Raw genomic sequence first — 12584 nt, forward strand, 5'->3', positions numbered from 1 at the left:
GTAAGATTTTCTCTTTTAATTTTGTATATTATTATTAATTTCAAATTATCTATTGCATTATTACATACTTATATTTTAAATAAGTAGTTTACATAAGTATATTTGTAGTAGAATTGAAATATATTTATCATTCTAAATAAGATGTATTTAATTTTTTTTTTAAATTTAAATTTATTTATTTATTTTAATTTTATACATATTACATATATGTTTAATATTAATTTCAAGTAGATATCTTATTATTTAATAGATATTATAATAGCTCAATTTTGTCCAGACAAAAATAAATAAATAGAAATAATAGAGTCCATTAACAAAAGTCCATTTACAAAATCCTAAATACCCAATACACCTAAGTCCAAGCCCAAAAAACCTAAACTAATCAAAAAACCCTACATCCCTTATGCACCGTTGCTCCTGGCCATGTCAGTGAATACGTCACCTGAGGATTGCCTCCCTTGCCATCGTTTTACCAAAATGGCAAGGGTACGACTCCCTATTGTCGTTGAACACCATCACGACCTGCAAGAAGAAAGAGACAGAAACAGTAGCAAAAACAACAATAAAAAAAGGGAAAATAAAAATGAATATTTTGTAATATGTTCGGCTATAAAAGCCATAACAACACATGTATCTTTTTATAGACAATCGAAAGAGAAATACAGAAAGAAACTATAACAGTTTTTTTTAAAGGTATCTTTTTTTTTATTTTTTTCGAATATTGCATATATATATATATATAAAAAGAATACGAAAGGTTTGTTTTTACCTCTATTGTCGTCGTCGAAGTCTCTTATGGCCTAGAAGGCTGCCGAACCCTTGGGGGTTCGCCTAAGGCCGCGTCGGAGGATGACTAGAAACCGAAAGGGCCCTTTTTTGTTGTTGAACTTTGACCGGGGCTAGGGATTTTGACCCCAGATTCGAATTCCCTAAAAGATAGGGACAAAAAGGTATTTTTTTGCGATCTTCGGCCATCGGAGGCGGCGGTCTTTGGTGCCGATGATCAGTGGCCACAACGAAGACTAGCCAACACCAGGGACGGATATGGAAGGGACGAGAAAAGAATAGAGGCCTAATTTTTTTAAAAAAATGAGTTTAGAAATGATTTTTTTAGAACTTTTTGGTATATACAAGGACCAGGATACGACGTCGTTTTGGCCAGGCTTTAGAAGCCCCAAAACGACATCGTTTTAAACACAACCCGATGACCCGAACCAGATTCCCTTAGGATCCGTGCGTTTTCAAAGGGAGGGTCTAATTGCTTCTTTGACCCTCCCGCTTTTTTGTTATTTTACAATTTCGTCCTACAGTTTATTATTTAATTTCTATTTTTTCCCTTTTATTTTACTTTTGTACAATTTAGTCTCTTAACCCACTGTTGACCCTCTGAGGGAAGGACACGTGTAATATGGGTGGGATAACTACCCATTTGGTTCTTGTTCCTTTTCGCATGCTATATTTTAGTCCTTTATTTTACTTTATTTATTTATATAATTCATACTTTAAATTTCATTTAAATTTCCATTTAATCATTCATTTATTTAATTTCACCCCTTTACTTACTTTTTTTTAGCACTTAAAGTTTATGTTGTTCATATTCCCTTTTTTTTATGCGTTTTTTAGTTGGTTATTACATATTTTTATTTATTTATTTATTTATTTATTTTGGTATTATGATAGTGATATGACTATTGCTATTAGTATTATGAATTAATATTATTATTATAGTTGCATTATTATTATGATCTTTATTTATTCATTATTTATCATTTTAATATTGATATTTTGCCCACATGGCTATTTTATATTATTTTGCCATCACTATATTAGAGGTGCTCATGGGCCGAGCGGCCCGGCCTGGCCCGACGGCCCGCCCAAAATATGGGAGGGTTTGGGTAAAAATATAGGCCCGAAATATGGGCTTGGGCAAAAAAATAAGGCCTGTTTAGAAAATGGGCCGGGCCTCGGGCACCACTTTTTTGGCCCGGGCCCGGCCCGGCCCGATATAATAAATATATATTTTTTAATTTTAAAATATTTTTAAAATACTTTTTTTAATTTTTTAAATTTTAAAATATTTTTAAAATACTTTTTTAATTTTTTTTAATTTTAAAATATTTTTAAAATACTTTTTTTAATTTTTAAAATAAATTTTTAGTATTTATTAAAAATGGGTCGGCCAGCCTGAGCTTATGATTTTTTTCTCGGGCCGGGCTTGGGCAAAATTTCAGACCCATATTTCGGGCCGGGCCGAAATTTTTTATGGGCCCGGCCCGGCCCATGAGCACCTCTACACTATATCATGTATCATGCTTAAATATATTTGTCCATTTTCATATTATACCCAAATAAGTTAAATGCACATAGCTCTAAATGTTACATTGATTTTTACTCGATGCATAAAAAAGATAATTTTAAAACCGAGGCAGCATTCTTTATTTAGAAATTCGAGAAGTTGTGCCCTAACTTATGGGGTTCGACTTTCTCTTTGAACCTAAATAATCGAACATCCTTTTTAAAACTAAAAACACATAAGATTTAAATAATAATTAAATAATGATCAATCTTATTTTCGAGGGTTTGAGATGTCGTGCCCTAACTTATGGGACATGATCTTTTTGTTTTGGTTACCTCGAGATAAAAAGGCCTTTTTCATAAGTTCTAATTCAGTTAGCAATATTTTAATCAAATAACATCATGGAAAAAGGGATCGCATTTTAAATTCTCTTCGGATTCTCAATATTCGACACCAAAACATTAAGTAATCAACTAGGTACCAATTTAGGGCGTTATGAGGGTGCTAGTTCTTTCTCATACGTAACCGACTCCCGAACTCATTTCCTAGATTTTGTAAACCAAAAATCATCATTTTAGTAAACCTAATATTTTATTAAAATGACTAAGTTTTGAGGTGATCCAATCACACGTAATTAAAAAGGATTGGTGATGACTCTATTTTCATTTTTTTTTAAATAAAAAAGTTGATTTCTAAAAAGGTTTCGACCGATGTTATTTTCACAATGCTTACTTTTGTTCTAAATACATTCTACATGCATACATATATGATAGAATTACTAATTAATATAATTTTCCTCATTAAATTTAAGCTCACCAATTAATATAATTTCTTTTTAGTAGACATTATCCCACTTGAAAAGTTATAAAATAAATTTTTTCTTATTTGAATAAATTTAAAAAATGTAGAGTGCAGTGTTATATAACATAAAATCTTAAATATTTTTATTAATAATTTTAATATTTAGAGTTATTTAAATTATAAAAGTATTTACTTTTCTAAACTTTCTAGGTTTTCACATTTTAAATCTACATTTATTTTATTATTTAAGTATTTGTTTAACAGTTAATATTATCAAAATAGTTTAATCTTTTAGATCTCCTCGCTCGTTTTGGTGTTGAAAATGGTACTACTATTGGAGGTGGATGATAATGAGGCCCTAGGGGTCCCCCACAAAATTTAAAAAATTCTTTTTAGACCTTAAAAATATAATAAATTAGAGTTAGGCCCCTTCAAAAAATTTGAAAATTTTCATTAAGGGTCCGTTTGTTTGCCAGTAAAATGTTTTCCGTAAAATGATTTCTGGAAAATGTTTTACTTTTCTGTAAAATGATTTACTGGAAAATATTTTCGTGTTTGGATGAATCTGTAAAATATTTTCATTGTTTGGTAGATTTCGAAAATATTTTCCGGAAAAGTTGTTTTACATATATTAATATATATTAATAAATTTTATATTTTAAATTGTTTTTACATATATTGCAATGATTTATTTATAATAATACTCAATTATTAAGCTACAATATTAACCGTCATAAATTGAAAATAACTAATATCAAATAAATTATTTGTAATTGTGTTAAAAATAAAAAACAAGGATTGAATAATTAAATTAGCTTGAAACCACAATGAATACTAGAAATTAATAATATTATCTAAATACATAATTAGTAGTACACCACATAGTAACAACATTGTCCAAGTGCATAATATTACACCACATAAAAGTATCAATATCTTCAACCTTGAGAAAATTTTTGAAGCCAAATTTTTTTATACTTCTTACTTTTAACTAAAAAAGCTTTAGCCTCGGATTCATGACTCACTAGATAATCAAACACAGAACACAAGAAGTCATCATCAAATCCTTCTTCCTCCATCGACATCACTTGTTCGTAAAGCTAAAACTGAAGCCACGACTCCGACAATTGCCATTTGATGTTGATTACGATCCATCTACACAAAATAATGCCACACAAATATATGATCACTACAAAAAAATATGCAAGATTTTCATAAGATCACATAAAGTTACCATGACTAAAAGTGCATACATACATATCAAGCTAATTATAATTGCATAATAATTTTTTGAAAGTACCACTTAAAATATATTGATCATAGTTAATACAATACTTCAATAAATAATTTTTTGAAAGTACCACTTAAAATTTTTTTTAACTCTCCTTATCAAACCAAATGGTTCAAAATCCACAATTCTAAATTGCTTAAAAGCTTAAAAAACCCAAAAAAACAACAAAAACCCACTGGAACTCAAGTTTTTTGAGAATCAAAAAACTATACATAGAATTTTGATATATCTTACTTCAGGGTATGATTTCCAATCAACACAACCATCAGATTATAGAAATGAAAAAATTCAAGCATCTTTGCTAAGAATCTAACCAAATACACACATCAAATCAGCATCGAAAAATCAAGCTTAATTCTATGAACTTATCAAACAAATTTCAAAGATAGATCAAGGTTGACAAGCATAAAATCCAAATAAATCAATCATCTCAACTTCATTTTGAGGAAAATCAACAAGCAGCTATCCCAAAATAAAAGCAAAACACAAATTTTAAGGAAACAATACATTACCATGCTTAAAAGCACATAAAGCAAGCAGGACATGGAAATCAAGCAAAGGAAACAACTCCACATTATTACAAGTAAAGAAGCCGAACCTAATCTGCTACACGATTGAAACCCTCTCACTAAACAGATCAATCTTTTTTGTTATTAATACTTGTGTATGAACAGGTGTTGCAGGATGACAGTGAAAGAAGGAAGAAACTGAATCTTCTAAAATATGAAGCTATATGCTACTCATCAGAATTCTCAGTTAGTTAGGCTTTATTTTTCTATATTAAGTTATTTCAGTAATGCATCAAGGACTAGAAAACTGGAAAGATGTTGCAAACCATGAATAAGTCTTGCATCAGACAATTGTGAAATTTTTTTGAAAGGTGCTAATTGTTTGTCATTTAATCTTGCAGCTCAAGAGGGAATTAACACTTAAAAGCACATAAAGCAAGCAGGACATGGAAGTCAAGCTAAGGAAACAACTCCACATTATTACAAGCAAAGAAGCCGAATCCAATCTGCTACACGATTGAAACCCATTTGTACTCTGGAAAAAATGGAACTAAATACAGATCCTTGGGGTATTTCTTCTTGTTCAAAAATGGTAATTATAGACAAAATATAAACCCTTTTTTCATCATTTAAGTTTTAGAGTTTCAGATTTAGTCAATTATCTGGTTTGTTCATATGTTGTATAGCTTTGTTCTACTCAACTCGGTATTGAATAATCGCAATTTTTAAACTTCCATTCCTTTAAATTTTTTTTCTAGTAACTAGTATCCACATAAATAAGTATGTTTTAATATAGGTAAACTGACCATAATATCGTTCGACTAATTAATTAATATATGGAGCTAGCCTTATTGATACTAACCTCTTAGCAATGAAGCAAAGCAACATCTTGTAACACGATTCAAGTAAGCAATAACAAATTGGGGTTTGAACTAATCAAAAACAACAGCAGCTTTAAATTAAAGACAACCACAATATGGAAAGCATCAAATTTTTTAAAGGAGATGGAAACAAAAATTGAAGGCAACACAATGGCTTTCAAGGAGCATGGCAGCGGCTTTAAGAACGGCAAGTAGTTGATGTTTGGATGGATTGGTACGATAAATATGGATGAAATTGCAGTAAAAAGAAGCAAATTTGAGGGATGATCGGCACTTAACAGCAGTGAATTGGAATGGAATTAGTGGCAATTTCATCGAGAAACTGTGGCCCCCTTTGTAAAAAAGAAAAAGAAAAAGAAAAAAGGAACTATGACTAGCGTTAACATTAGGGATTTTGGAACTGACGAGACATGAAGAAGTTCAAGCCATGGTGCTGGAATTGAAGTTGTCTCAACCAATTGCAAGCAGCTGTTTGTTGACATATATTGGAAGACAGAAGGGGAAACCAGAAAGAACAATAAAAATTCCCAATTGCAAGCTACCAGAAAGGGGAAGACAGAAAATGGATACTTACAAATCGACGATGGGCCAACTTTGGGATGTTTAGATCCTGCAAATTCGTGAGGGGAAGACAGATTGACGAAGGAGAAGGACCGAAGGAGGGAGGGATTTTCCGGAAAATGTCTTACGGAAATGAAATTGGTAAGACATTTTCCCTAAACTGAGGCCATTTTACCCGTGTCTTGGAAAACATTTTACAAGTGTAAAATGTTTTCAGGCTTCCAAACACCGTAAAATTAGGAAAACATTTTCCGTAAAATGTTTTCCTGCAAACAAACGCACCCTAAGTCTTTCAAAAAATTTAAAAATTTTAATTAGATCCCTTAAATTTTTTTTGTTGGTTCTCATTAAGCCTTTAAAAGTTTTAATTAAACCTACCAAAATTTTTAAATATTCTCCTTAAATCCTCCAAATTTTTTTTGAAATTTTAATTAAACCCTAAACTTTTAATATAAAAATTCAACACTGACTATCAGCGGCAATGGAATGATTTTTCTACTGTTCTCACTAATTTTGAAGTTCCTTTGGTTTCATTGATCATACTATACTACGTGCTTGTTATAGGCCAGTTTTTCAGAATCATTGAGCTAGTTAATACTTAATACAGTAGATTGTGATGGGACTCCAGCCCCTACTTTGCATATGGAAAGCATTGATAATTTGATTTTATTTGAACCACATATAGGACAATAAGTAAGAACGTTGGTTTTTAGAATATTCAAACCTTATCGAGGAAGTATGTCCGAAATTGAAACCTCTTTTTGATGTTGGATTTTGGAATCACCAGAGCTACTAATTGTGTAATGAGATACTTCCATGTTTCTTCCTTTAGGAGGTTGAAGTTGACAGATAATAAAGTCCAAGGAACTTGTCTTTCGGGTTTTATTTTTTGACTTGGTCGAAATAGCAAAGTGGTGAAATTAATTGTATCCAAGAAAAAAAAACGAAAATTGTACCTTTTCATCCATACTCGTTGAAAAGTTAGTTTTTAACAAATAGACTCCTTTTTGGTAATGAAATGATTTTCCCACCGTTCCCACTTTGAACTTTGATGCTCACTAAATTAACTATAAATACGATAAAGTCAAACGCACTTATCAAACAATAGTATAGCCATGATGAGTAGAGAATATCGTATCCACGAGGATTAAAAGTATTAGTAATTACTATTTTTCTATTATTTAGCCGACAATTTGGGGTGATGTGTTTTAATCCAAATTTACTAAACTAATTTAATTAAGAATAGACAATACCCAAGAAAGAATCCACCTAGACTTCATATTTTATTATGAATCTGAATTAAACGATTTATTCACTGGTCTTGATCTGTAGAAATCCCTAAATTATATTAATATCTCTTTCGAGAGTAAGAACAATTGACTCTAGGTTGATTAATTGAAATCTCTTTCTAATTAAAACCCCTATCATCGCATTAACTTGCCGATAGATTTATGTAGTCATATTTCTAGAATTGCATGCAATTCTACTCAATTATGCTAAATCTACTCTTAAACAGAAACTTTTGCTCCATTGAATTAACCACATTAAACATGAATTAATATCCTGGAAATATTAAAACAAGAAATAAACATGCATAATTGAAAACAAGAATCAAATATTTACGCGTAAAAACAAACATTAAATAAAAGTATTCATCATAGGTTTCATCCTCTCTAAGTATCTAGGAAATTAGTTCATAATCGTAAATAGAAATATCTCTAAGTCAGAATAACCACAAGACATAAAGAAACTTAATAAAACTTCGAAAGAAATTAAAAGGAGATCTTCGATCTTGATGAAGATCCGTTTTCGAGTTGATACCGATGGCATTATTTGAGTGTTTTCTTCGATCTTCTCCGATTGCCCCCTTATGTCTTCTTCTAATTGGTATTTATAGACTTTAGAATGCTCGGAAAGCCTAAAAATTAGATTTTTCTGTGTATTTGGGAAGTAGGATACGAAATCGACACAAGCTAGAACATGGGCGTATCTCCAGCCCATGTGGCTCACACGGGCGTGTACCCAACCCGTGTGGAAATGCTCAGGCCGTGTGACTCCTTAAAACAGTTCTATTTGTCCGATTTTGGCTTGTTTTTTGCTTATTTCACTTCCAAATGCTCTTCTAAGTATAGAAACAAGAATTTAAAGAATTAGGAGTATCAAATTCACCAATTTGCATAATTAATTATCCAAAAACGCATTAAGAATAGGATTAAAATATGTTACTTTGGTAGCTTATCAAATTTAAAAAATCAGTTTCATTCATCCAGTAAACTCGACCATTTTTCATACCTTTTTGTCATTTATTACATATATATATATATAAAAGATCAATATAGTAAAGTCGGAAGAACATCTCCCTGTGTTTTGCTAAAAGAGCGGCTTAACAAAATTTTTAGAATCTATCATATCTTTATAATAGTGAAAAAATTGAAGATGAAATGACTAATCAATCACCAATGTGACATGTTTGAAATCGTAACTTCATTAATAGAACATATTTTATCACTTGAATTGGGTTGAATTGATTCTGCAATAAAACGTCCAACATAAAATGCAGGTTTCGCTGGTAGAGGAACTGTTATGGTGTCGCTTCCTAACATTGCAACCACGGTTGACATAGTTGGTCTGTCTGCCGGATCTGATTGCACACACAATAACCCAATTTGGATGCATTTAAGCACCTCATTAGGCACACTCGACTCAACAAGATGCTTATCCAGTAACTCCATTCATTCTCCGTTGGACCATAGTTTCCACGCCTAAAATTCTTACTTAGAATTAGCGTAGTATACATAACATGGTATTAACCTATTATTTAAATTTTGATGGGATAAGAAAACATACAAAAGTCAAGAGGCTTTTACCGCATTCTGAAAGATGAAACCCATTATTCCTTTTTCCACTTATAATCTCTAGCAAAAGGACACCGAAACTGAAAACATCTCTTGATTCAATAAAATTATTAATTGAAATTGAATCATTTGGTTCAATGACCATGAACCTATAGCCTTGCTATTATGTGCATAACCTATAAATATGCATTCAATTCCTCTTTCACCTAACTTTTTACGTTTAGGTGTTGGAACTTTGACAATAGCTTTACAACCCCAAACCTTCAAATAATTAAGGTTTGGTTTCCTTTTCTTCCATTGTTCATAGGGGGTTATTTTAGTTTTCCTTATTAGGAACTCTATTCAATAAATAACACGCTGTTAGAATAGCTTCTCCCAAAAAACGTTGTCCAAGACCTGAATATGATAACATTGAATTTAGCATTTCAATCAAGACTCTATTTTTTCCTTTCAACTACATCATTTTGTTGTGGTGTGTAAGGGGCTGAAACTTGATGGGCAATTCCAATAGATTCAAAATAACTTGGATTATAGTATTCTTCACCTCTATTCGATCTTAAGCACTTGATAAATAATTCACACTGAAGTTCAACTTCAGATTTATAAACTTTAAATTTATCAAGTGCTTCATCTTTTGAATGCAATAAATATACATAAAAATATCTAGAACAAACATCAATAAAAGTAACAAAATATTTCTTTCCACGTAATGTAGGAGTATTATGCATGTCACATAAATCACTATGTATCAAATCAAGCAATTTTGTTTTCCTTTCAACCTTAGGGAAAGGGTTTCTTGTAATTTTAGTCAACATACATGTATTGCATTTTTCAATATTATTATTAAAACAGAATTAAATCTAACTTATACATGTCATTCAATTTTCTATAATTCAAATTACCTAACCTATAATGCCACAAACAAAAAGATTCAACCATATAAGCAGAAATAGTATTATTATTATTATTAATATTGAGTTTGAACATATTCTCATACATATACCCTTTCCCCACAAAAATTCCTCCGTTAGACAAAATATACTAATTTGCCTCAAAAACAAGTTTGAAACCAAACTTATTCAACAGACTTCCAGACACTAAAATCTTCCTAACTTCTGGTACATAATATACATCATTTAAGGTTAAAACCTTTCCAGAAGTGAATTGTAGTTCAGCAGACCTTTTGCCTTTGATTGTTGCGGTGGAAGAATTTCCCATGTACAAGACATTGTCATTTTCACATTGTGTGAACTTTGTGAACATACTTTTGTCTTTGCACACATGTTTGGTTGCTCCGATATCAATCCACCATGTATTATCATCTTGTGCCATATTAATTTCAAATACCATTGCAACAAAATTTTCGTTATTATCAACCTTAGAAGATGATTTCTTCTTTAAAAATTGACATTCATTCTTGAAATGTCTCGGCTTTCCACAATGATAGCATGAGCCCTTTTGTTTCTTTTTGAACTTAGGTACTCTGTTAGTTTGTTTGAACTTTCTCTTGAATGGTTTAGTAGTTTGTACTTCCTCCGTAACATGCACTTTGACAATTTTAGAATTTAGGTTCTGATCTTGTTTTCGATATTCTTCTTCAAAAATGAAGATGATTTGCCAAAGCCTCAAGAGATATTTTCTCTTTCTTATGTTTTAGACTTCCTTTAAAGTCTTTCCAAGATGAAGGAATTTTTTCTATTATGGAGGATACAACAATAATTTCATCCATTTTCATATCATATTGCTTGAATTGATTCAGCATCTTTTCAATATCATGGGATTGTTCCATAACAGAATGACCATCAACCATTTGATAATTATTGAAAGGACTGACAAGAAATTTCTTACTTGCAACATCTTTGGTCATGTATCTTGTCTCCAATTTGTCCCATAATTCTTTAGCGGTGACCTCATTTTGGTAGGTGTCGAACAAACCATCAGATAAACCATTCAATATGTGGCCCATGCACATGTAATCAACATTATCCCATTTTTTCCTTTCTCGAGTTACAACAACAGATTCGTTATCATTCTCTTCAGGTCTTGAAGTATCAAAAACAAAAGCAATCTTCAAAGTTGATAATAAGAAGTGCATCTTTTTTCTGCCATCATCGAAAATTGCCACCATCAAACCTATCAAGTTTGACAAAGTTGAAAGCTAACTCCCTTAGCATTCCACTTTCATGTGTTGTGGTAGTCATCATGAAATATAACCTTAAAATTGTTAGTACAAATCTCCAGTGAAGAAAATCTCGAACACACGGACGGAACTCGAATAGAAAAAGAAGAAATAGGACAAGGCTCCAAGGCGTGTATCAAGTCACTATCTTTAAGGTTATATTTGCCCCCACCTATTTTTGGTGTGCAAATGAGTTCCAAGCAAATTAACCTCGAGGATACAATGAAGCCAATGACTATTTGCGTTTTGCACTGATGAGAATAGCCCACTACACACTAAGCAATGTATGACAATAAACTCAATTTCTATAAAGGATTTCTGCAGTAATACTTTATAAAATAATCTAATAATATTAGAAAGGGAAGGAAGGAATGAAAGAATATTAGAATTTGTTGGTGTGTTTTCTAAATGAAATCCCATTCCTATTTATAGGAATTTTCATATCTCTTCATAGAGACATCTTTCATCAATAGGTGTCTTTCTAAATAATAATGTCTTTAAAATAAACACATAATTATTTATTTAATATTATAACCATTCAAATAATATTATTTAAATAGTTATAATTCTTTTTCAAAAAATCAAATAATATAACTTTTTTGATTAATTACACTCATTCATTTATAGTTATTGGAACACTATAAATATTTGAAAATGTTTCAACATACTTACGAGTAGAAGGGTCGTTGGAAGCCTTTTTCACCACACTGTCCATCAAAATCTCCCAGACCATATCAAATTGTGTTAAGTTAGATGTGATTTTACCGGTGTTATAGACTGCCTCAGGGGGATCTAGCTCCAGGGCTCCATAAAACAAGTGATCTGCATAGCGTACATGGCATGGTTGCCCTTCCCATGAAAGGGCTTCCTTCTGGTTGGGACAGTTAGCTATAAGGTTGTGGATTGTAGAATTGACACATTTATAACAATCGTCTGGAGTAAAGTCTCCTCTGCACATAGCAAGAGTGTAAACTTTGTCAGAGTTTTGGCCAATACTAGCAGTAAGGAAACCACCTTTTGCAAAGACAGTAGATAGGAGAGAAGCAAGAATAAGGTCCCAGTTTTTTTCCATATGTGCTATTTGTAGAGAAATTACCAGTGTCATAGCATTTTAGGAGAGCTTCAACAAGAGTGATGCCGATAAGGAGATGGGAGAGAATTGAAGAAAGAGTGTAAATTTAACCCACATTTTGAGGTTGTATAATTTGAAG

General features: G+C 31.5%; 1 protein-coding gene across 1 annotated transcript; it reads right to left on the reverse strand.

Annotated features, from left to right (window-relative positions):
• Nucleotides 1-438: 438 nt before the first annotated feature.
• Nucleotides 439-12445, reverse strand: LOC105771938 (cysteine-rich receptor-like protein kinase 14). The gene is made up of 3 exons (XM_052632029.1): nt 12046-12445; nt 11206-11327; nt 439-522 (listed from the first exon to the last, which is right to left on the reverse strand). Exons 1-3 carry the CDS (start codon nt 12443-12445, stop codon nt 439-441), a joined length of 606 nt encoding a protein of 201 aa, XP_052487989.1.
• Nucleotides 12446-12584: the final 139 nt, after the last annotated feature.

Source organism: Gossypium raimondii, chromosome 6 (genome assembly GCF_025698545.1).
Source record: "Gossypium raimondii isolate GPD5lz chromosome 6, ASM2569854v1, whole genome shotgun sequence".
Lineage (NCBI taxonomy): Eukaryota > Viridiplantae > Streptophyta > Magnoliopsida > Malvales > Malvaceae > Gossypium > Gossypium raimondii.

Coding starts and splice junctions, on each gene's coding strand:
- LOC105771938 (XM_052632029.1), bottom strand. CDS start 12,445: ATGGAAAAAAACTGGGACCTTATTCTTGCTTCTCTCCTATCTACTGTC. Junction 11,328..12,045: donor TTCCAACGACCCTTCTACTC/GTAAGTATGTTG, acceptor CAAACTTGATAG/GTTTGATGGTGGCAATTTTC. Junction 523..11,205: donor ATGATAACGAATCTGTTGTT/GTAACTCGAGAA, acceptor TTCTTCTTGCAG/GTCGTGATGGTGTTCAACGA.